Genomic DNA, 24,954 nt, shown 5'->3' with positions numbered 1-24,954 from the left:
CTGGCCCTTCCAGAGATCGTCTTCCAGCGACATTGATCTTGCTGTCTTTCTAGATTAGAAAGCTTCTGAGCTTTCAAAGGGACGCAGTGCTGACGAATGATTTTTCTTTGACTTCTGCAACCTCCTTCATCTCTTGCCAGGAATTTGCATTGCCACCTTCTGTTGAAATCTTGTCAGAACCAACTTCTGCCGAGTTAAAGGTATTATTTTCAATGTGAGCCATGCCAATTTGTCAGGTTAATTATTTGACAAGGAGAACCATACTGCGACAGTGGAGTGGCCCAGAAGAATATAGAAAGATCAGCAAGTTTTAACGGTGAAGAGGCTTTTCTATCATGAATTTAAGCCACGGGGATGGTGGTGTGACACCGTTGGTAGAGATATTACATCTCAGTAACAAGCAACTTCAGTTCAATCCTGACCTCTGTCAGAGTGGAGTTTGCATGTTCTCCTTGTGGCCATGTTGGTTTCATATCAGTGCTCCCGTTTCCTCCTAACTCCTAAAACATGCAGGTTGGTAATAAGAGGAGTTGAGGCCTAAGGCAGATCAGCCATGATTGTATTGTAGGGTAATGGGCCTGTCCCACTTACGTGACTTTTTCGGCAACTGCCGGCACCCGTCATAGGCCGTTGCAGGTCGCCGAAAATGTTCAACATGTTGAAAATCCAGCGGCGACCAGAACAAGGTACGACTCTTTAGGCGACTACTCACGACCATACTGGCTTCACCCCTCAACATGGTCGCCTGTATGGTCATGAGTAGTCTCCTCAGTCGCCCGAAGAGTCGTAGCGTCTTTCTGGTCGCCGATGGATTTTCAACATGTTGAAAATTTTCGCTGACCTGCAACGGCCTTTGACGGGTGCCGGCAGTTGCCGAAAAAATAGTGTAAGTGGGACAGGCCCATTAAGCACAAAAGGGCAGAGAGTCTGTTCCCGCTCCCATTTTCTAATGATCTTGTAGAAAAGAAGGAAAGCAATTGGGTTTTCAATTGCAGAGAAACTGGGAGAAGAATTGCTAGACAAAGGCAATATCTCATTGCGACAAAAGGAACTGCAGATGCTGGTTCACCAAAAAAAAAAACCAAGTGCTGGAGTAACTCAGATTGTCAGGCAGCTTCTCAAGCAAGCGTGAATTGGCGACATTTTGAGTCGGGAGCCTTCATCAGATTCATACCATCATTGGATGAGGCTGGTGATAAACCACTGATGTAGCCATCAAGTTGATCAGTTCATGGAGCGGTTAGCGAGAAAACAAATAATGACAAAACTGAATTGCAGATCAGAGTGGTCAAAAATGACCAGCCAATCAGGCTATGTAGACAAATGTGCTGGAGAAACTCAGCGGGTGCAGCAGCATCTATGGAGCGAAGGAAATAGGCAACGTTTCGGTCCGAATCGTTGCAGCATCTGCAGAATTTTCCAGCATCTGCAGTTCCTTCTTAATCAGGCTATGTAAGTGGAAGAAGGAAATCAGTATCAGTATTGTGTATGGATGGGGGATTTCTGATGAAGTGATCATTTAGATGTGGTTCTTTACAGTAGCAGTGAAGCAAGTTGATATCAACTGTTTCAGGGAGGCATGGTGGTGGCTCAGCGGTAGAGTTGCTGCCTTACAGCACCATCGACCCAGTTTCAATCCTGACTACGGGTGCTGTCTGTACAGAGTTTGTACGTTCTCCCAGTGACCTGCGTGGGTTTTTTGTACCAGTATCTCTGGTTTCCTCCCACACTCCAAAGATGTACTGGTTTGTTGGTCAATTGGCTTTGGTAAAATTGAATTGTCCATAGTGTGTGTAGGATGGTGTTAGTGATCGGCGTGGACTCGGTGGGCCGGAGAGCCTGTTCTCTAAACAAAAAAAACGAAGCAGTTGGACTGAACAGAAGATTTGCAGGGTTTTATTCAGGGTTGGCTTTTGTTTTGTCGAGAGTGGAGAGATAGAAATCCGGCAAGAATTGTATATTGGAACTGCAAAGCACACCTGCAGTTCCCTGCTGATCCCGTGTGTTAATTTGTGAAGCTCTGCTCTGCTCGCATCAGGTTGAATCTCCAAGACCACACCTGGAAACCACAGTGGGACGGACACCTTGGGCGCAGATTGGTGTCATGCCACTGATACCAGACTGCGAAAAGCTGCCTTCGTCGACATGGGAGTGTGGTTTACAAGGGCACAGCATTAAGCTGCCTTGTGCCTTTATTATGTAAACATGCAGCATTATCAAACAGAGATCTTTCATTTTTACATTATGTAACTTTTAAATATTCAGTTGCCGCACCATGGGAAACCTAAAAACTGCATAATTCATCATTTTGACAATCTTTCACACTTAACAAGCCAACCGTCATGTAAATAAGACGCCTTTGCTAAATATTCATATGCAGGGCTGTAAGCTGCTTTCTCCCTGCTCAGTACAATAATGAACCTAATTGCTTTCCCTGAGACAAAAGTTGATGCATTATGATAATGGCTGTGATTGAGTGACGGCCGGTTGAATATGGATTATTATTTCAGAGATTCTGCTGGGTGCTGCATTACTCTGTGCCCGTTGATTTTTCTGTGACATTGCAGAGCGAGCAGTTGTATAACTGCCACTCATTTCCCAGCCTTCTTTTTTGCAATATGCTAAAATCTACTGCATTCGGCAGCTTTGAACTCGTCTCAGAAGTTGCAGGATCCAAATTAAATTCACAGGGACCCACTGACATCCCGTTGATGGCCATAAGGTGTTGCAGTAACTGTACATTCTCCCTGTGACTGCGTGGGTTTTCCCCAGTTTCCTCCCACACTCCACAGACCTACAGGTTTGTAGGTTTTGCAGTTTGTGTGCTGGTGTGTGCAGTTTTGGTCCCCTAATTTGAGGAAGGACATTCTTGCTATTGAGGGAGTGCAGCGTAGGTTTAAAAGGTTAATTCCCGGGATGGCGGGACTGTCATATGCTGAGAGAATGGAGCAGCTGGGCTTGTACACTCTGGAGTTTAGAAGGATGAGAAGGAATCTCATTGAAACATATAAGATTATTAAGAGTTTGGAGACGCTACAGGCAGGAAACTTGTTCCCGATGTTGCGGGAGTCCAGATCCAGGGGCCACAGTTTAAGAATAAGGGGTAAGCCATTTAGAACGGAGATGAGGAAACACTTTTTCACACAGAGAGTTGTGTGGCTGTGGAATTCTCTGCCTCAGAGGGCGATGGAGGGCGGTTCTCTGGATACTTTCAAGAGAGAGTTAGATAGGGCTCTTAAAGATAGCGGAGTCAGGGGATATGGGGAGAAGCCAGTTGTACTGATTGGGGATGATCAGCCATGATCACATTGAATGGCGGTGCTTGCTCGTAGGGCCTAATGGCTTCTCCTGTCTATTGTCTATTAATTGGCTTCAGTAAAATTGTAATTTGTCCCTATTGTTTAGGATAGTGCTAGTGTACGAGGATCTCTGGTTGGCGCATACTTGGTGAGCCGAAGGGCCTGTTTCCGCGCTGTATCTCAAGTCTAAAGTCTAGCGTAAGCTCAGCGGGCCAGGCAGCACCTGTGGAGAAAAAGGATGGGTGACGTTTTTGGCCGCGACCCTTCTTCAGATTCTTTTCCATGGTATCGATGAGTGAATGGGGACCTGGAGTTATTAAAGAGTTGAAGAGCATGTGAGGTGTCTTGGACGTCGGTGGGAAGGGATTGAACAAGGGGGGGAGATAGGATAGAATCGAGGTATGTGGAGATGGGTTCAGTGGGGAGGGGCAGGCAGAAGCAATGGATTTGACAGGGCAGCTCTGTTTGTGGATGTCAGGAGATAGTAGAAGCAGGCCGTGTGGGGTTGGGGAACGATGAGGTTGGAGGCTGCGGAGGGCAAATCACCAGAGGTGATGAAATCAGACATAGTCTGGGAGATAATGGCCTGGTGCTCATCTGTGAGGTCATGGTTGAGGGGTAGGTATGAGAAGGTGGCGTCTGGCATCATGATAAAGGACAACTCGTCAGACTACAAACAGCAACTTCCTTGTTTGGGTTTGATGATAATGTCAGCATAAAACTAGTGTACGGGATAGACACAAAACGCTGGAATAACTCAGCAGGTCAGGCAGCATCTCTGGAGAAAATGAATTGGTAATGTTTAGGGTTGGAACCCTTCTTTAGACAGTAGTGTTGGTCTGATCAGATGCACCCTTCAGTAGAAACGCAGAACTACAGATACTGTTTAATACACAAAAGGACACAAGATGCCGGAGTAACAGTGAGTCAGGCAACATCTCTGGAGAACATGGATAGGTGATGTTTCAGGTCGAATCCCTTCTGTGGACACATCCTTCACACTATGTTTCTATCTCACGTCTTTAAGAAGACACAGCAGTGCAAATGGTAGAGCTTCTGCCTCACGGCACCAGAGACCCAGGTTCAATCCTGACCTCAGGTGCTGTCTGTGTGCACGTTCTCCCTCTGACCACATGGATTCCCTCCACTTTCCTCCCAAAGACCGGCCGGCGGGCTTGGAGGTGAATTGGTTTCTGTAAATTGCCCCGAGCGCGTGGGGAATGGGTGCAATATTGGGAGAACATAGCATTGATGTGAACGGGTTATCGATGGTTGGTGTGAACTCAGTGGGCTGAAGGGACTATTTCCATGCTTAGTCGATCAAAAAAAAAACCATTACTTCTACAGAAGTTTTAATTGATGGTAAAGCTCCAGGTATGGTGGAGAGCATTGCAAATCATGTTAAAGATGGGCATATCTATAAAGTACCACTACATAATTAATATTAAAAAGATGCTAAATTTTTAACTTGTAGTTATAAATAATAACAAATCACAAATCATCTAATATACACAGATATCAGCTCGTTTTAACCTTGTATTTCTTTGTGAAGAAAATGTAATCATCTATGTGGTTACAATGGGCACTAACTTGGCTGCCTGCCCAGCAGTCTGACATTTTCACATCCACAGGCTTATAAATTTGACTGCAAATCGTTCTGATTAATAGCGAAATCTTCAGATTTTCCCCTAAATCTTTTGCTGGAAAAATCCTCACCATGGACTATTCAAACAGATCATCTCTTCACTGCCATGTTTAGATGGATCTGTTTAAATGCTTATCTCTTTGGTTTACTGAGCTTTACTTTGTGACTATTAATTGACGAGCTCCTACTGAGTATATTTTAGTTTAGTTGAGAGATACAGGCCCTTCGGCCCAACGGGACTAAGCCGACCAGCGATGCCGATCAGCGTACACACTGACATTATCCTACACACTAGGGACAATTTACAGAAATCAATTAACCTACAAACCTGTATGTCTTTGGAGCATGGGAGGAAACCGGAGTACCCGGGGAAAACCCACACTGTCACAGGCAGAACGTACAAACTCCGAACAGACAGCACCCGGAGTCAGGATCAAACCCGGGTCTCTGGCGCTGTAAGGCTGCAACTCTACCACTGCGCCACCGTGCCATACTTGATCCATGATTTAATCTCATTTCCAGACTTTGTCACTATAAGATGGTTGTCCCTTCTACTCATCAGATGTCATTATCTGGTACCTTGACAGTGGGTGGCTTACAAATGCCCTGTGACCATGGAAGTTCAAAATGCATTGAATTAAGTGCTGGAAGACAAGAAAGTAGAAGCCACTTGATCCCTCAAGTCTGCCCTGCCATTCGGCATGATCCTTGCTGATCTATGCTGGGCTCAGCTCATCTACTGTGCCAGTTGGCCATAACCCTCAAATCAATAGAGTCATGCAGTGTGGAACAGGCCCTTTGGCCCTACATGCCTGCACCAGCCAACATGCCCCATCTACACTAGTCCCACCTGCCCGCGTTTGGCCCATATTCCTCTAAACCTGTCCTATCCATGTGCCTGTCTAAATGATTTTTAATTGTTGTGATAGTACCTGCCTCAACTAACTCCCCCGGCAGCTCGCTCCATACACCTGTCAGCCTTTGTGTAAAACAAAAGTTACCCCTCAGGTTCCAATTAAACCTTCCCCCCCTCACCTTAAACCCATGTCCTCGTGTTCTCAGTTCCCCGACTCTGGACAAAATACTCTGTGCATTTACCCGACGTATTTAGTTAAGTCAAGTAAAGTCAATTTTATTTCTATAGCACATTTAAAAACAACTCCCGTTGACCAAAGTGCTTTACATTAGTGCGGGTACTAACGTGCTACAAACAGTGGTACATAGATCAACAATACATACATAAATACATACATACAGCACTCCCTCAGAGGACCTCAAGAAAGCTTGAGAGTAGAAATAAGTTTTAAGTCTAGACATAAAAGAGTTGATGGAGGGGGCAGTTCTGATGGAAAGAGGGATGCTGTTCCATAGTCTAGTCCCTGGTGGCCCTCTAATCGATGCAGCTCTCTTTACTTACTCTAGAAAAACCAAGTATATTTTGGAACACTAATAATGGTCGGTGTGGGCAAATTGGCCGAAGGGCCTGTTTCCACACTCTATGACAGTGAATCGTACCCCCTCTTCACCTTCAACTCACTGGCTGGTACTGTTAAAACCATTTCACTTGCATCCCAAGCAATCTCTTGGCAATATGCACCAAATTATTTTTTCCTCTGATTCTTACAGTCTCTCATGTAAATATTTGATTTGGTCATCTTGGTGTCAAGTGTGGACAAACTTATTTATATTTGAGTTTTAATATCTATTCCCAAATGGTTGTTTATTGTGGTGTAATTTAAAAACATTTGACTCTGCGGCAGTCTTAGCTGCTAAATTCTACATAGCACCAGATTTGTTACAGCTTCATTATCAATTGTTTGCCTATTGAATTATTTATATATAACCTGCAGCATCAAAATAATTATGTGTTCTTGGAGCTGCGAGTGATGTATTAGGTCAGAATCTATGTTGTTACTGGGTTAGAGGAGAATTGGCTCCAAGCACTCAACTAATGAGTTCCATAAAGGTACTGGCGGTCTTTGTAACATTAATTACTCCACTGGTAATGTTTGTCAGAAATTCGGGAGAAATTGGTGACATTTTAAAAAGTACAGCTTTTTAAAACCATAGTTCTGCTGAGATGTGCATTCGAGAATAAAGTTATATGTTGGCAAATCAAGTACTAGCTGCTAAACTAAGACAAAATTAATTGGCAATTAAGGAGAAATATTTGAGGGGTGCTCAATTCATTCTCTATTGTTTAGAGTCAGTTGTATGTCACAACACTGGGCCCTTCAGCCCATCATGGCCATGCCAACCATTAATCCCATCTACACTGGTCCCATTTCCCCTTTTTAGGTTTGTCCTTGCCTATTTAACTCTCTGTCCAAATGCCTCTTAAAAATAGTGAAAGGATTTGATTCCACCGCCTCGTCTGGTCGTAACGTTAGATTTCAGCACTCGGTGTCCAAGTTTCTGAAGAAGGGTCTCGACCCAAAACGTCACTCATTCCTTCTCTCCAGAGTTGCTGCCTGTCCTGCTGAGTTACTCCAGCATTTTGTGTCTAGCTTAGATTTAAACCAGCATCTGCAGTTCTTTCCTACACTCTTTAAGTTTCTTTCCTTTTACCTTAAATCGATGCCCTTTTACCTTTGAAACCATTACCACGGGTCAGGTCCTCTGGTGAACATGGGTAGGAGACGTATTGGGTTGAGAGATCCGAAACGTCGCCAATTCCTTCTCTCCATAGATGCTGCCTCACCCGCTGCGTTTCTCCAGCATTTTGTGCCTACCTTTGATTTTACCAGCATCTGCAGTTCTTTGTTAAACACTGTTTCTCTATGCGTTTTCTGTTTTGCACTGATACGTTGATGATTTAATGTATTGTAATGTATTACTCTCTCAAACGGGTGAAAACAGTGACCATTTTCTCTTTCCAAGGGGTGTCATTTAACAGTGTCTACACTCAGATCTGGCGCGTTCTCCTTCACCTTGCCGCAGATCCGTTCCCAGAAGTGTCCGACCTCGCGATGAAGGTGCTCAACAACACAGCGTACAAGGTAATAGTGGATTGTAATGGCATTGAGATCAAGTACCGTGACTGCAAAGTGTCAGAGTCGAATCCCGGTTAGTGCCTCATCTTTGAAGCACCAAGTTATGGGTTCCAGCTGAATTTCCAAGCACATAACCCGGGCTGATATTTAAGTCAAGAGTCAAGATTGTGTTATTGTTGTATGTCCCGCAACGGAATAATGAAACTCTTATTTGCAGCAGCAGCAGCAGCAGAACAGGTTTGTAAACATAGTATTCAATGGATAAAGCAACCAAAAAAAGTTCAATTAAAAAAAACCCAAGAGAGCAATTAAAAACCAAGAGAGTTCCTAACCAATGCCCACATTCTCTAGGTCAATAGCGAGGAAATGCTGCTCATCCTTAAGGTGAGATATTCAATGCTCATCCTCTGCCTGTTCTCTTGGTTCAGGTCAATGTGAAAGGATATTATGACATTATTTAAAAATTGGGCTCCCAGCTTTACGTACATAACACATGATTACAAGTCAACCATTTACAGTGTATAGATACATGATAAATGTTATTTCCTTATCATGTATCTGTACACTGTAAATGACTTGATTGTAATCATGTATTGTCTTTCTGCTGACGGAATAGCACGCAACAAAAGCTTTTCACTGTACCTCGGTACACGTGACAATAACCAAATCTGCCTGAAATGATAATCGCCTGCCCTTCAGAGTACAAAGTTTCTTTATCTAATCTGCAGTTTATGATTCGGAAGCTTGTTTCTCGTTCATATGAACAGGTGAATAAGTGGCCGATGTTGTCAATCAGTCTCTCAAGCCTGCTCTGCCATTTAACAAGATGGTGGCTAAATAACAACATTTAAAAGCAATTTGGGCAGGTACATGGATAGGAAAATTTTAGAGGGATATGGGCCAAATACGGGCAGGTGGGACTAGAGTAGATGGGGTATTTTGGTCTGCAGAGACAAGTTGAGCCGAAGGGCTTGTTTCCATGCTGTATGATTCTGACTGTATATGGGCGACCCCTTAATTTTAAACAGTGATCTCCTATTCTAGATTTTCCCACAAAAGGAAAAATTTTCTCCCGTTGCACCTTGTCAAGACTTCTCAGTATCTTGTATTTGAATCCATTCACACTCTAGCCGAGCTTAGTTTTTAGTTTATTTATTTTGCAGATACAGCGTGGAAAAAGGCCCTTCGGCCCACAGAGTCCAGGCCGACCAAAGATCCCCGCACATTACTGTTATCCTACACACACTAGGGACAATTTACATTTATACTAAGCCAATTAACCTACAAACCTGTACGCCTTTGGAGTATGCTGGGAAACCGAAGATCTCGCAGGTCATGGGGAGAACAAACTAACTCCGTACAGACAAGCACCCGTAGTCAGGATCGAACCCCGGTCTCTGGCGCTGTGAGGCAGCAACTCTACCACTGCGCCACCGTGCCACCCAGCTTGTTCAACCATTCCTCATTAAGATAGCCCACCTATTCCGTTTCTGAGATCTGGCTTCTGAGCTGTACCAAAAGGTGCAGCTTTTCCTTTGCTCATGCATTTCCACTTTAATATGTACATGTTTACATATCCATTACAATTTTAATTGCTTCTACAACTATGCTTGCAAGACGCTGACAGTTTTTATGACTCATCAGTCATACTAATTATCTCATGCTCGAAAAGGTTACACGAAAGCACACAACTATTCTTAAAGCAGATGATCCCACCACAATCTGTTCTGTTCGTTGGGGCATTCCAGCAACTGTTGTTACATGATTTGTCCCTCTTTTAGCAGATCCAATGAAATGAATTTTGGGCCAAGAGCGCAAGATCTTTCAACGTTTATTTACAAAAATATGAGAAGTGCATGGATGACGAAAGAGGTGCCAGAGTCATAGAGTCAAAGATAGATGGCATGGCAGCATAGTTAGTAGAACGTTTCCCTCTGGTAATCCTGACCTCTGGGGCTGTGTGGAGTTTGCATGCTTTCCTTGTGACTGCATGGGCTTCCCCCAGGCGCTCCATCTTCCTCCCACATCCTTAAGCCACGAGTGCTATCGGGTTAAGGGCCTGTCCCACTTAGGCTATTTTTAGATGACTGTCATAGTCGTAGCAGGTCGCCGAAAGACCGGCGACTGGACCCCCCTCCCCTTGACATAAAATTTGAAATAGTATAATTTTACTTTAACAACAATAAATGCCGAAGTCAGCAGAGGCGACAACCTACGTTAACCTGGCGACAACTACGACAGCGCCTACGTCAGGAGAAGTCAAGCTACGCTCATTGGCGTCAAATCCACTGTCGCCGACTGTCTCCGAAAAATGTTCAACATGTTGAAAATCCAGCGGCGACCAGAAAGACGCTACGACTCTTTGGGCAACTGAGGAGATGACTGACGACCATACAGGCGACACCCCGGCGACCATGTGGTGACAGCCTAGTCGCCTGTAGTCGCCTAAAAAATACCCTAAATGGAACAGGCCCTTTAATGAATCACTATAAGTTTCCCCTCGTGTGTAGGTGAGTAGTGCAATATGGGAATAATAGCAAAATGGGATTAGTGAATGAATGAATGATTGAATGAATTAATACTTTATTGTCACATGACAAGTCACATTGAAATTCTTTGCTTGCGTACCCAAGGTATGCAAATAGTCACGATTAAAGGGACTGACAAAGTTAAAAAGTTTACATAGTTTCCACGCCAGGTCCCCCCTTGTTCCCGCCCACCACCCCCCCCCCCCCATCAGGTCCCCATTGTTCTACCCCCTCCCTCACGGCAGTCCCCCCACGCCAGGTCCCCCCTTGTTCCCGCCCACCACCACCCCCCCCCCATCAGGTCCCCATTGTTCTACCCCCTCCCTCACGGCAGTCCCCCCACGCCGGGTCCTCCTTTGTTCCTTCCCTGTGGATGTTCGTGGGCCAAACGTTGGTTGGCATGGACCAGTTGGATGGATGGGCCTGTTTCCATGCTGTACGATTCTGACTTTATGTGGGCGACCCCCTATTTTTAAACAGTGATCTTAATGGTGAGTGTGGACTGGGTGGGTGGGAGGACCTGTTTCCGTGCTATATGACTCTATAGGATGATAGACATATAATGAGGAGAAATGTCAAATCTGCAGCAACTATTAATAGTTGAGGTGTCCTGTAAATACCACCTTCCACTCAGTGGTGTCAGTCACTCATCAACCTGCCTTAGAGTATTATCTTTATATATCAATGGTGTCGCAATTCAGTTCACACCATTACACAACCCAGGTTTGTAGCGATAATGTCCCTCAGTGATTGCTGCTGGGTGAATGTGGCCTGTGCATGAATGCTTCCATAATATTTCCTAACGTTGATGGAAATGCTTGGTGAGATGAGACAAGATCTGACTCAGCTGAAGGGTTTATTGCACAGCATGACAGTGCCATTCATAATCAAAGTTACTTATCCCCGTCGGCCTTTAGGAAAATAAAATGTGCCTAAAATATGGGAGACTGAAGGGCCCGTCCCACTTTTACGCAGTTTTTTCGGCCACTGCCGACACCCGTCATAGTCGCAGCAGGACGCCAAAAATGTTCAGCTTGTTGAAAATCCAGCGGTGACCAGAAAAAGGTTTTTGGGCAGCTACTCACGACCATACAGGCGTCACATGTCGACACGTGACGCCTGTAATCGCCCAAAGAGTCGTACCTTTTTCTGGTCGCCGCTGGATTTTCGGCGACCTGCTGCGACGATGACTGGTGCCGGCAGTTGCCAAAAAAATATTTACGTAAGTGGGACAGGCCCGTAAGTAAACTAGCATATCAATTTGATCTTAAGGGACTGTCGAACTTCTATTTTCAAATTTTAGCCGTGGGCTGATTAGTTTAGTTTATTATTGTCACGTGTACCGAGGTAGAGTGAAAAACTTTTTGTGGTGTGCTATCCAGTCAGCGAACAGACCATACACGACTACAATCAACCCGTCCACAGTGCACAGATACAGGATTAAGGATATAACGTTTACTGCAAGATAAAGTCTGATAAATGATAGATAGTTCATAGGTCTCTCATCAAGTAGATGGTAGGTCAGGACTACTTTCTAGTTGATGATTGGATGGTGCAGTTGCTTAATAACAGACAATAGACAATAGGTGCAGGAGTAGGCCATTCGGTCCTTCGAGTCAGCACCGCCATTCAATGTGATCATGGCTGATCATCCCCAATCAGTACCCCGTTCCTGCCTTCTCCCCATATCCCCTGACTCTGCTATCTTTAAGAGCCCAATCTAGCTCTCTCTTGAAAGTATCCAGAGAACCGGCCTCCACCGCCCTTTGAAGCAGAGAATTCCACAGACTCACAACTCTCTGTGAGAAAAAGTGTTTCCTCGTCTCTATTCTAAATGGCTTACTCTTTATTCTTAAACTGTGGCCCCTGGTTCTGGTCACCCCCAACTTCGGGAACATGTTTCCTGCCTCTAGCGTGTCCAACCCCTTAACAATCTTATATGTTTCAATGAGATACCCTCTCATCCTTCTAAACTCCAGAGTGTACAAGCCCAGCTTCTCTCAGCATATGACAGCTGGGAAGAAACTGTCCCTGAATCTGGAGGTGTGTGTTTTCCAACCCTCTGTACCTCTTGCCGGATGGGAGAGTGGAGAGGATGGAGTGACCAGGGTGAGTCTGGTCCTTGATTATGCTGGTGGCCTGATGCTGGCCTTAAGGCTGTGTACTCTTCCTGCCTTCAGCACTTGCTTACAGTCCATCTGAGAGCTAAATTCATCAAGAGACATGACAAAGAAAACCACGCTGGAAACTAGAGGTATGAAAAGTTTCAGAACAAATCAGAGCCGGGACCGATGATGAAGGAAAGATGGAGCCCACAATGGTCCATTGTGGGCTGTGGAAGAGATGATAAGAAAGGGATATATGGAAGTGAACAGAGGAACTGGCAGGACGACTAGGGTGGGGGAGGGACGGAGGTGGGCGGGGGACGGAGAGAAAGGGAATGCAAGGGTTACTTGAAATTAGAGAAATCAATATCCATAGCTGCCCAAGCGAAATGTGAGGTGCTGTTCCACCAATTTGTGTGTTGCTTCACTGTGATAGTGGAGGAGGCTCAGGACAGAAAGACCAATATGGTAAAACGGGATAAAATGTTTGGCAACCATAATCACAGCCATCATGTGACGTGACTAAACTGACATCTTGAGTGGAGACTATTAGCTCAGTGAATCTGGCATGTGAAAAATCTTATCTTGGATGAATGTGTCTGTCTCTTTTGAACAAGACAATGATCAGTGAACTGTATCATGGGAAATTCCACAGATTAATAAATGTTTCTCCACCCCCACACACCTGAAGCACTAGAAATCTTTGCTACCTCCGAAAGTGGAGAGACTGTATCCTGTGGTATTGAGCACTTCAGAAATAAAAGACACACAGTGTTGGAGTAACTCAGCAGGTCAGGCAGCATCACTAGAGAAATGTGTGGGAAGGAACTGCAGATGCTGGTGAAGAAGCCTGAAGAAGGATCTCGACTTGAAACGTCACCCATTCCTTCTCTCCAGCGATGCTGCCTGGCCCGCTGAGTTACTCCAGCATTTAGTATCTATTTCTGGAGAACATGGATAGGTGACGTTTCAGGTCGGGACCCTTCTTCAACAATTGAGAGCTGCGGGAAGCCGCAAGTGGTTTTACTCACCTGTCTTTCATTACACGTATGCATAAAGTTAAAACTCCGCAGACAATGAATCATTAAAACGGAAGGTTTTGTCAAGGAACTAACTTTACATTGGGGATTTTTTTTGCACGGTTTATTCATTTGAATTGGAATATTGAAGATAATTTCAGAATATTTTCTGTATTCATCGGCAGGTGGTATAAAGGAAATGTTGACGTAGAAATGTATCTGTGACATCCTGGAAAAGCATAGTTTGCAAAATTGATATTTGTGTTAAACAATTTTGGCTCACATTTGTAGGAGAATTAACATAATTTGCTGGATTTTCAGCCATATTGGTATCTAAAAATAAATAATAATGCTAGTAACCCACAGAAGAACGAAATTGCACCGAAAAAAAGCTCTTGGAAATTTCTATGCTCTTATGCTTCTTTCTGAAAACATTGAATCCCAGCATTTTTGCCAAGCAATGCATAATTTGGCAAACCATCCCCTCCTTCTCTATATTCCTTCCTCCAGCTTCACATTTCTTCTACCCATACCTTGTAATCTCACACGACCTGTCTTTTCATCGTTGGTCCCTGTCCAACCATCTGCCAATCAAACCCCTTCACCTGGATCCTCGTATCACTTGCCAAGCTTTGTCCTGCCCCCATCTCTCTCTCCCAGCTTTCTAACCCTTACTACAAACAGTCTGAAGGAGGATCCCGACTCAACATGTCACCTATCCATGTTCTCCAGTGATGCTGCCTGACCCACTGAGTTACTCCAGCAGCCTATCTTTTCTTTATTTGCTTCCTTTCCTCCTGCTAAACAATACTATCCGGATTTCCTTAATAGCCTCACATAGCTTACAAATTCACGAGAGGAGTCGATCGGGTAGACGCACTGAGTCTCTTGCCCAGAGTAGGAGAATCGAGAACCAGAGGACATAGGTTTATGGTGAGGGGGGGAGGGGAAGATTTCATGGGAACTTTTTCACACAAAGGGTGGTGAGTGTATGGAACGAGTTGCCTGAGGAGGTGGTTGAGGCAGGGACTATTGCAATGTTTAAGAAACATTTAGACAGGTATATAGAAAGGACAGGTTTAGAGGGATATGGGCCAAACACAGGCAGGGGAGGACTAGTGTAGATGGGCCATGTTGGCCGGTGTGGGCAAGTTGGGCTGAAGGGCTCCACGCTGTATCACTCTATATATATGAAATACAAATCTGAACTGACAATGTCGTGGATTCAGTCACTGCTCTGTTCTCGTTATCAATAGCCTCTGGTACAAGGGGCACTGTTCTGGCCTCCACCTTGTGCAACTGCCAGAGGAAGATGGGTGTGCGTGTCACATTTGCAGTCCAGGCACATATGCTGCAAAGTTTCTGCATGTAAATATCTGAACAAAATGAAATTAGACTTGGCTGTTAATGGCCTTTGTAGGCGAAAAAACCTGTTAATGTATTTTCAGCTTTTAAAGATCAAGTTCTAATTTTAAAGGTCTCGTTCTGGATATTAATTGTTTTCATTCGTATAATCATGGGGCGTTTGTGTTGTTGGCTAGGCCATGGTTTATTGCCCATCTCACATTGCCCTTGAGCTGAGTGCCTTGTTTGGTCAGGTGGGGAGGGCAGCAAGGAGTCGGTCAAGGACTGGAGCTAGAGTCATGAAATTGAAAGACTCTTCACCTCGCTTGTTCAACTTTACATTATTTGATGCGAGTTTCCTTTTGCGGGTTTGTGCCACTCCTAGTTTCATATTCTCATATTCTCACGTTTGGAGGTTGACTTTCCTCCCTTCTGCCACCAACCCCAAATAGGTAACACTGACAAAAACCGGGTCGGCACAGTGGAGCAGTGGTAGAGTTGCTGCCTCACAGCGCCAGAGACCTGGGGTCGATCCTGACCACGCATGGGTTTTCTCTGGGTGCTCCGGTTTCCTTCCACACGGCAAAGACTTAAAGATTTGTAGATTAACTGTCATCAGTACAATTGTAAATGACCCTGGTGTGTAGGATAGTGCTAGTGTACGGGGTGATCGCTGGTTGGCGTGGGCCAAAAGGTGTGTTTCCACGCTGTGTCTCTAAAGTCTAAAGTAATGTCTAAGGACCCAAACTGCTGGAGTAACTCAGCGTGTCTGGCAGAATCTCTGACGAACATGGATTGGTGACGTTTCGAGTCACCTACCTAACGGGGGTACCAAATAGGCAAGTCATGGTATCATTTTATGTGTGAAGACAATCTTGTCAGCTCGGTCCACAGCTGCTGACTGAAGGTCTTCACGATCACTCTTGTGTTATAATAATAATAATAATAATAATCTTTATTGTCATTGTACAAGACAACGAAATTTTGTTGGAGCAGTCCTCCAGCTGCACAGGAATATGAGTATAAAAATACGTTTAAAAAAAGAACTATTAAAAAATTAGACTATAAACATACAGGAGTATGGGCGGGTGTGTGAGAGAGAGGGGGGGAATCAGTGTGGGATGGGGATAGAGTTCAGTAGTGTCACAGCTCTATGGTAGAAGCTGTTTTTCAGTCTTGTCGTGCGGGCGCTCAGTGTCCTGTATCGTGTTGTTGCTATTTGTGTGACTTAACACCCGGATGGCACAAGGTCAACTCCTGAAATAAACACACTATTCCCAGTATCATACTGGGTATAAGGTGGATATAAGAATAGTTTTGTGGATGTTCTCGTGAGCCTTCTTGAAATAATGTAGCAGTCGCTCCGAACTATGGGGAGTCCTTGGACCATGTTCTCGAGGCATTCACGATGGCATTGTGATCCTTGACTCCACTTCCTGGGAGCACACAGAAGCCCAGTGCAAATGGTGGAAGTGGACCATCTCCCAAAGCTATCTACCTGCTCGCCTCTCCCCCATCTATAACCAAGTCAAACAAGTCCCCACGTCGGCAACATCAGCCACCTCAGAACCTACAGAACTGAACTGGACTGAGATCATTCTATATCCCAAGGAACTGCTTCCATTGTCAAGACCATATTATTCACTTGACTTCCTTATTGATCAATCGATAATACTTGGAACTAAACTTTAAGAATCATTGATGTCTCCCAATTGTTTTCTGAAGTTTTATTTGAAACAAAAAGTCAACATTCCCCTTCATCCTTGAAGAAAGTGACTATTTTTGCATCTTCTTGAAAGAAGCTTGCTTCCTTTGTAGGAGAGAGAGGCTTCCCATGAGCCAGTCTGAGTCATGTCCAACTCTACGATGTCTACTCTGTCGTCCTGTCTGATGCCCTTTTCCAATTTCCTTGTCATACTGTGAAACACAAAAGCAGAGCCGGTGTTTGATTGCCAATGGGATCATCAATACATTGAAAATTGAGAGTGCGGTTCAGGTCAGTCAGTTGTTGCTGTGAACAGTGACTCAAGAAAAGCTGAATTCAACTAAGGGCTGACCATTAAAGTACAATAAAATATTATCTCTAACTTATCAATCTAAAATGGCTGCAGCTTAAAATCTTTACTTTATTAAAGCCGCATTTTATAAAAAGCAATGAAGGCCACAGACTATTGAACAGGGCACAGTGATGCAGCTGGTGGAGCTGCAACCTCACAGCGCCAGAGACCCGGGTTCCATCCTGACCTGGGGAGTTGTCTGATTGGAGTTTGCATGTTCTCCCTGCGATCATCTAAGACTGTTTTGGTTCGGAACCTTTCCTTAGTCTGAGTCTGAGACCCGAACCATCACCTATTTTGCTTTACTCCAGCGATGCTGCCTGACTACGCTGATTGACTCCAGCATTTTGTGTCTATCTTAAGTCATAGGCCGACACAGGTGAGGGTTGGCAGATGGTTGGACAAAGGCTAGAGTTGAAAAGACAGAAAGTGTGAGACAAAAAGTCTGAAGAGTTGCAAATTGTGAAGCTAGAGGAAGGAATTGTGAAGCTAGAGGAATGACAGTTTAAGAATAAGGGGGAGGCCATTTAGGACTGAGATTAGGAAAAACATTTTCACCCAGAGAGTTGTGAATCTGCGGAATTCTCTGCCACAGAAGGCAGTGGAAGCCAATTCACTGGATGTTTTCAAGAGAGAGTTAAATATAGCACTTCGGGCTAACGGAATCAAGGGATATGGGGAGAAAGCAGGAATGAGTTTTGGATGATGAGCCATGATTATATTGAATGGTGGCGCTAGCTCAAAGGGCTGAATGGCCTACTCCTGCACCCATTTTTTATGAATGGAGGAGGGGGTGGGGAGAAATAAGTGTGAATCCAGGTAGGGCATGGGGTGGGGGTTGGGTGGGGAGCGGGGAGGGGGTGGTGGAGCATGAGACAAGTTGAGGTCTTAGCCCAGTAACGTGGCATCTTATGTGGGTTTGGTTTTGCTGATAAAAGTATACAGATAACTTTGTACAAAATATAATATAATGTTGAACCATCTAAGCACCATGACATCTAACATTGATTTTCCAACATTAAATGTGACTGATATATTTCACTACAAGTGTATTGGGCAGAAGTTTTAACTCCTAGCTGATTCCTTCAGGAAAGGTTATCACTTCTAACGAAAATGCAGAAGGCTGGGTAAGATTAGTAGCTTAGCATATGTTGACACCTCACAGATTTGAATTCAAAGCCAGCACAGATGAAAGAAAGAACTTGCATGTATGTCGTACTTTGATGTGCTTCACCGTCGGAGTGACTCAGACTTGAGTTGAACCTTACTGTTTGGCAGAACAGAAGCTTTGTGCTCCTCCTGACGAACGCAATCAATGGCCGACTAAATAGTTGGATTTTCAAAGCGCTCCTCTCCCAATTCGATATGTCCTATTAATGAAACATTTTTAAAATTTGAGTAAAAATGGAAAGGAACAGCACATTGGGTTAGAATCGCTCTTTTCATTGCACCAAAGTTCAGTCTTGATCTTGGATGCTGTCTGTGTGGAGTTTGCATGCTCTCCCTGTACTCAATGGGTTTCGATTAAATGCTCCGGTTTTGTTCCGTCCCAAAGACATGCCGTTTGGTTGATTGGAAGTCCCGTAAATTTGCCTTTGTGGCAGCAGAGTTAGAGAACTAAAAGACGCGAGGGGCACTATAGGAGGCACTGCCTCAAAAAGGTAGCCAGCACCATTAAAGATATACACCACGCTGGCCACACTCTCATTTCACTTGGGGGAAAAAGGTATTGGAGTCTGAAAAATAGCTTCTTCCCCACAACCATCAGGCTCTTACAGCGAATGCAGCGCCGTCGACCCGGGTTCGATCCTGACTACGGGTGCTGTCCGTACGGAGTTTGTACGTTCTCCCCGTGACCTGCGTGGGTTTTCTCTGAGATTTTCAGTTTCCTCCCACAATCCAAAGACGTACAGGTTTGTAGGTTAATTGGCTTGATAAATGTAAAAATTGGTCCCAGTGGGTGTAGGATAGTGTTAATGTGCGGGGATCGCTGGTCGGTATGGGCCGTGAGGGCCTGTTTCCACGCTGTATCTGTAAACTAAACTAAACTACACAATACTAAAACCTATGAGCAATAGGTTGCAGACTAATGGCTTTTGTTGCACTAGTATTGAATGTGTTGAATATTTTCTGTGTGTACTGTGTTTACTGGCTTGTTATACTGCTGCAAGTAAGAATATCATTGTTCCTTTGTCAGTACCTAGGACTATTAAACACTCTCTTGATCCTTGACTCTTAAAAGTGAATGAGTTGCAGTTACAGGCAAAATAACGAGTAAGGGAATGTGATTCATGGCTTTGGCTGTTTGCAAACAGTATGGTCGGGATCTGTAGAGGGAACTGGACAGAGGAAGGGGTCGCAAAGGGGAATTGGGAGACTCGGAGTAGGGAGAGGTGGGAGATGACCAGGAGGAGGAGAAGAAAGGAACAGTGATGGAGGTAGTGGGAGAAAGATGTAAGGGGATGAAAAGGAGGGTTGGGAGGTTGGAGAATTCATGGTTCATGCCATTGCATCTCAAGCAGAATATGGGTGCTGTTCTTCCAGTCCCTCCACCCCCCCCCCCCCCCCCCCCACTCCATTCGTCTGAAGAAAGGACACAACCCAGAACATCGTCTGTCCAATTCCCTCCACATATGCTGCCTGACCTGCTGAATTCCACCAGCATTTTGTAATTAGATACATAGTTATCTTGATTGTAGGAAGAGGAGGGTGATGCTGGAAGACATTTGGACAGGTACATCGATAGGAAAGGTTTAGAGGGAAATGAGTTAATTGCAGGCAAGCGGGGCTAGGCTGGATGAACATCTTGGTCGGCATGGACAATTTGGGCTGAAGGGCCTGCTTCTCTGCTGTATGACTCCATGACTATGACTTGCCTCCTTTTACAGTAAAGTGTAGAAGGATCCCAAAATTCATTAGTACGGGTGTCAGAGGTTCTGTGGAGAAGGCAGGAGACTGGGGTTAGGAGGGAGAGATGGATCAGCCATGATTGAATGGTGGAGTGGACTTGATGGGCCGAATGGCCTAATTCTGCTCCAATCACTTATGACCTTAAGTTAGCCAATGTTTCAAGAAACAACACTGGTGGAATTGCTTCTTCCTCCGTTGTGAAAGAATCATCAGTCTGCATCACATCACCCAGCTGCCAAAGAGTGGAATTGAAGCCTTTTTATTTAATGCTTTGAATCTTGCCTTGCAGAAACAACTTTCGGAACAGATACTTCGGTAGATCATTTTGGTTTTCTTTTCAGTTTCCGTAGGTAGCTTGTTCTTCCAAAATAATTGGTCCTGTTTCTTTCCAGAATTTTGGGAGTCCTCCATCTTTTTCCATTAAAATGGTACAGCTAAACATTGTCACGGTGGCGCAGCGGTAGAGTTGCTGCCTTACAGCACTTGAAGCGCCAGAGTCCCGGGTTCGATCCCGACTACGGGTGCTGTCCGTACGGAGTTTGTACGTTCTCCCCATGACCTGCGTGGGTTTTCTCCGAGATCTTCGGTTTTCTCCCACCCTCCAAAAACGTACACGTTTGTAGGTTAATTGGCCTGGTCTCAATGTAAAATTGTCCCAAGTGTGTGTAGGATAGTGTTAATGTCTGGGGATCACTGGTCGGTGCGGACTCGGTGGGCCGAAGGGCCTGTTTCCGTGCTGTATCTCTAAACTAAACTAAACTAAAAATATATATTTCTGTGTGATTTTTTTTAAAATCTTTCGGTGCATGAGTTTCATCTATTAAAACATGGCATTTTTTTGGTCGTGTTCCCTCAGGCTACAATGAACGCCCGCCCGCAGCGCATCCTGGACTCCACAAACCTCACACAGTCGGCACCAGCCAGCCCCACCAGTAAGGGAGCACACATTCACCAGGCTGGGTAAGTCATTGAGGCTGGGGTGAAATACCTCTCTAACATTGGGACATACTTACAACAAGTTGTGTTTAGTTTCCTGCGGGTGCAGCAAATGGAATTTTACACAAGGGTGACAAGGTCAAGATACATTGAGAATTTAACTTGGGGGCAGCACAGTGGTAGAGTTGCTGCCTTACAGCTACAGAGACCCATGTTTGATCCTGACCACGGGTGCTGTCTGTACGGAGTTTGTACGTTCTCCCCGTGTTCCCCGTGACCACGTCGGATTTCTCCGGGAACCCCAGTTTCCTCCCACATTCCAAAGACGTACAGGTTTGTAGGGTAATTGGCTTCAGTAAAAATTGTAAATTGTCCCCTAGCGTGTAGGATAGTGTAAGTGTCAGGGGATTGTTGGTCGGTGTGGACTCGTTGGGTGGAACGGCCTGTTTCTACATGGTACCCCTAAACTCAACTAAACTCATTCCTTTTTACCGGTAAGAAAAATATTTTTTACCATCGACTGTTAAAAGCCTGTACTGTGTTTTTATTAATGACTTCAGTCCCACCTCTACCTCTACCTCTATCTCTACCTTCAGTCTACCTCTGGTGATATTGGAATACAGATTTTCTCCCTTCTATCCCAATCCCATTCCCCCCACCTCAGTTCTGCCACCTTCCATTGTTGCTTCCTATTTTAAAGGCTGATGAGATTTCACCCCATACTTTCACACCTCCACCATTACCTCTTGGCTTCTTCCTGTCGTCCTGCGCACTCTAGAATGGCATTCCATTGTGGCTTCTTATTTCTCCTCCATCTTAGATCCCAGGCTGTCCCTCAAACCCCCCAAGCACCCAGACACTGCTGCTGCCTAATCTGGCCCGCACCCTGGGTGTGCCCTCTGTCATATTCACTGGGGCAAGGAGGATGGTACAGCGGTCATGACTTTGAGTGGGCGACGTGAAGACTGGAAGGTTTCAAGCCTCGGTGCTTCATCTGTGCCAATTTCCACCTGGAAGGAAAGTGGGTGGAAAAAGGAAGATTGTAAGAGAAGCAACAAAAACTCGGTCAGAAAGTAATTGGAAAACTGAAGCTCTCTGCTTTCTTTCCTTGGGCCATGGAATAGGAAATCCACTGATATTCAATGTGAATTGTGGAGCAGTCTGTCTGCATAACAATGTTCGTCACTAAATCGAGATTTCATGTCAAAAGCAAAAAATCCCAAATGAGGACTTCCCAAATCCAGCTAAATTCAGTGGCTGTTGCCATGTCATAGAGGGATTTTGATAAAAATGGTTGAATAAATTAATATTTTTCTGAGGAGCTCTACTTTCTTGTTGCTTTAACTGTGCTCTGAATCTAAGCATATGAAAAATTACTTTGCTAAGCCAAATAGTTTCATTAATCTGACACTGTGTGGGTAGAATGATTGATGGTAAAATAAAGTAAATGGCTGCTTATTAATTTAACTTAATTACAACCCTAGGGTATATTTCATTTTAAGAGCAATTACAGCAGTCCCTGTCTTCTAGTCAGGGGGTCCCGTTATTAATCAGTGCTGAAATGGTTTGTTTATTAACTCCTTATTTTAGGTGAAAATCATGCAATTATGACCATATTTTTCATTGTAATGTACAGTTTATAAGGAAAAATACATATGCCAAAAATTGAATTCTATTGCAAAGTTTAACAAAATGAAAAGCTTATTATCATCATAATCCATCATACGGAACAAAAGGCCAATGCGAATATGATTCAGCATTGATGACTGTACCTGCCATTTCCTTGAGGAATGAAGAATTTTCATGTTTGCCCTGTTGCCAAGTTCTAATCATCTTTATGGACAAGAGGTGGACCCGATAGTCCCCATAACTCTTGACACCCGTACTAATCACGAAGGCCATCTTTCCATTCTTGGTCCAAATTCAGCATTGTTTCAAGAATAGAAAATGCTGGAAACATTCAACAGGTCAGGCAGCATCTGTGGAAAGAGAATCACCTGTCAAAGCTTCTACATCCAGTAGAACCCAGTACTTTCTTGATCAGGTTTCCACCATCTGCAGCTTTTTTTGATTTTTATTAAATCTTTCATTTGCCAACATATCAATCAATACTCATCAAAATATATGGTTATAAGGTTCTTTCGAAATAAATATACAATTGAGGAGCTATAACATGCATCAAATCTGTTGATGGTGCAAGCCTTCAGTCTGTTTTTAACCAAGGAATTCCGTGTTAATTTTGTTCTCAATAATTATTTTTCCCATGTATATAATATAGATAGTTTCTTTGTTCACTACCTTAATGCTGTCTCCAAAATTTCAAATGTCTGTTTTATGGCTTAACAATTTTATTTACATGAAATGTCTGTTAAAATTTTGGGATATTCTGGAGTGATGGCATAAGTAACCAGACTTGTCATACGATAAACACCATAAAACCCTAATCCATCCGTTTGCTAACGTATTATCCTTCCACTGTTAACACCCGGCTTCACATCCAGCCCACATCAGCAGGCTAAACAACCGCTTAAACCAGCACATTTACTCATCTATTGCAACAAGTGACGGCTCCCACTGATTGTCGCCAGAAGCTTGCGTCCTTTTCAGGACGGACGATGGCAGTGATGTTAACATTGGAAATAATGGAAGATGGGCACGAAAGAAGAAGACTGGCCTCCAGTCATCTGGTCTCTCACTTGTGGCCAACAAGAATTCAGATATCTGAGCCAGAGCCCCAGCAATCTCTCCCCTTGCCTCCCATAATAACCGAGGGTGAGACTCCTCCAGCTCTGGGGATTTACAGAACGTAGAACAGTGCAGCAACAAGAACAGACCCTTCGGCCCACAGTGTCCGTGCTGAACATGATGCCAAGATAAACTAATCTCATCTGCCTGCACATGATCCATGTCCCTCATTAGTTTTCCATGTTACTCCTCTCAAAAAAATTAAAGGGTATTAATATAACAGTGAACATTCTCACTTTGTGGAGAATCCTACCTTAATTTTCCATGTGGTTTTCTGTCTCAGAGGATCACCGCCCATACCCAGCACCAGTAGTTCAAGTCTGACCAATGATGTGAGCAAACAGACAGGACCCAGAGATATCTCGGCTGCGTCGCGGCAAGGAATAGTTCCCACCGTCGCGACGCCTTACACTCCACATTCTCACCAGTTTTCCAGAACGCGAAAAATGTTCGACAAGGGGCCAGATCAGGTAAGAACCTTGTGGAAGAGAAGATTATTCAAATACCGCTGCTCGTATATTTGGTCATCAGTAGATTCTCTAATGTTCAAAATATTCCAAAACACTGAGCCAGAAGGGCGGCAAGGTGGTGCAGCAGGAGAGTTGCTGTCTTGTTGCGCTGGAGACCTGGGTTCCATCCTCACCACGGGTGCCGTCTGCATGGAGTTTGCATGTTCTCCCTCGGGCCGCGTGGGTTTTCACCGGATGCTCAAGTTTCCACTCACACTCCAAAGACGTACAGGTTTGTAGGTTCATTGGCTCAGATGAGTTGTAAAATTGTCCTATGTGTGTGTGTAGATTAGTGTACAGGGTAATCGCTGGCCAGCACGGACTCGGTGGGCCGTAGGGCCTGTTTCCGCACTGCATCTCTAAAGTCAGATTATTACCAAACAAGATGTCGACCACAGTTGACAGGAAGATGGGGATAATGTGCCAAAAGTTTGGTCGAGCATCGTTCTATCTGAGTGGCACCTTCAGTGCTGTGAAATGTTAATGTTAATGAAGAGTGTGATTTGAAGTCACGATCAGCAGTGCAAGTGTCCCAATAAATCTCACCCTTTAGTGATTCAACACTGCACTCCTGTTGGGCGCATGCGGCATCTCTGAATCAGTTTTTATACTCCTTCAGCTGAGACAATCTTACAACCTTTCACTTTGTGTCATCCATGTGAATGTTTGTTCTAAACTGCCAGTGGTTAGATAATTGAAAATCAAATCACCTGTGGATATTAACCATTCTGTAGATGAGTCACATTCCCACTCGGAGGAATTGCTGGTGCCTAACCAATGCTTCAGTGCAGAGCTAGTTCAGACCTTGATTCAGAGACAAAATTAACTTAAGAAATGACGGCACGGTGGCGCAGCGGTAGACTT

The 24,954-nt window shown here is 44.4% G+C and overlaps 1 protein-coding gene across 1 annotated transcript in view; it reads left to right on the top strand.

Moving 5' to 3' along the window:
* Positions 1 to 24,954, top strand: part of rptor (regulatory associated protein of MTOR complex 1) — a 292,628-nt gene that overhangs the window by 196,126 nt on the left and 71,548 nt on the right. The window contains exons 21-23 of the mRNA XM_033044242.1: positions 7,825 to 7,943; positions 20,757 to 20,860; positions 23,865 to 24,051. Coding sequence (XP_032900133.1) covers positions 7,825 to 7,943; positions 20,757 to 20,860; positions 23,865 to 24,051 — 410 coding nt within the window. The remainder of the gene's footprint in view (positions 1 to 7,824; positions 7,944 to 20,756; positions 20,861 to 23,864; positions 24,052 to 24,954) is intronic.

Source organism: Amblyraja radiata, chromosome 26 (assembly GCF_010909765.2).
Source record: "Amblyraja radiata isolate CabotCenter1 chromosome 26, sAmbRad1.1.pri, whole genome shotgun sequence".
Taxonomy (NCBI): Eukaryota; Metazoa; Chordata; class Chondrichthyes; order Rajiformes; family Rajidae; genus Amblyraja; species Amblyraja radiata.
This window is presented reverse-complemented; position numbering and strand designations above follow the sequence as displayed.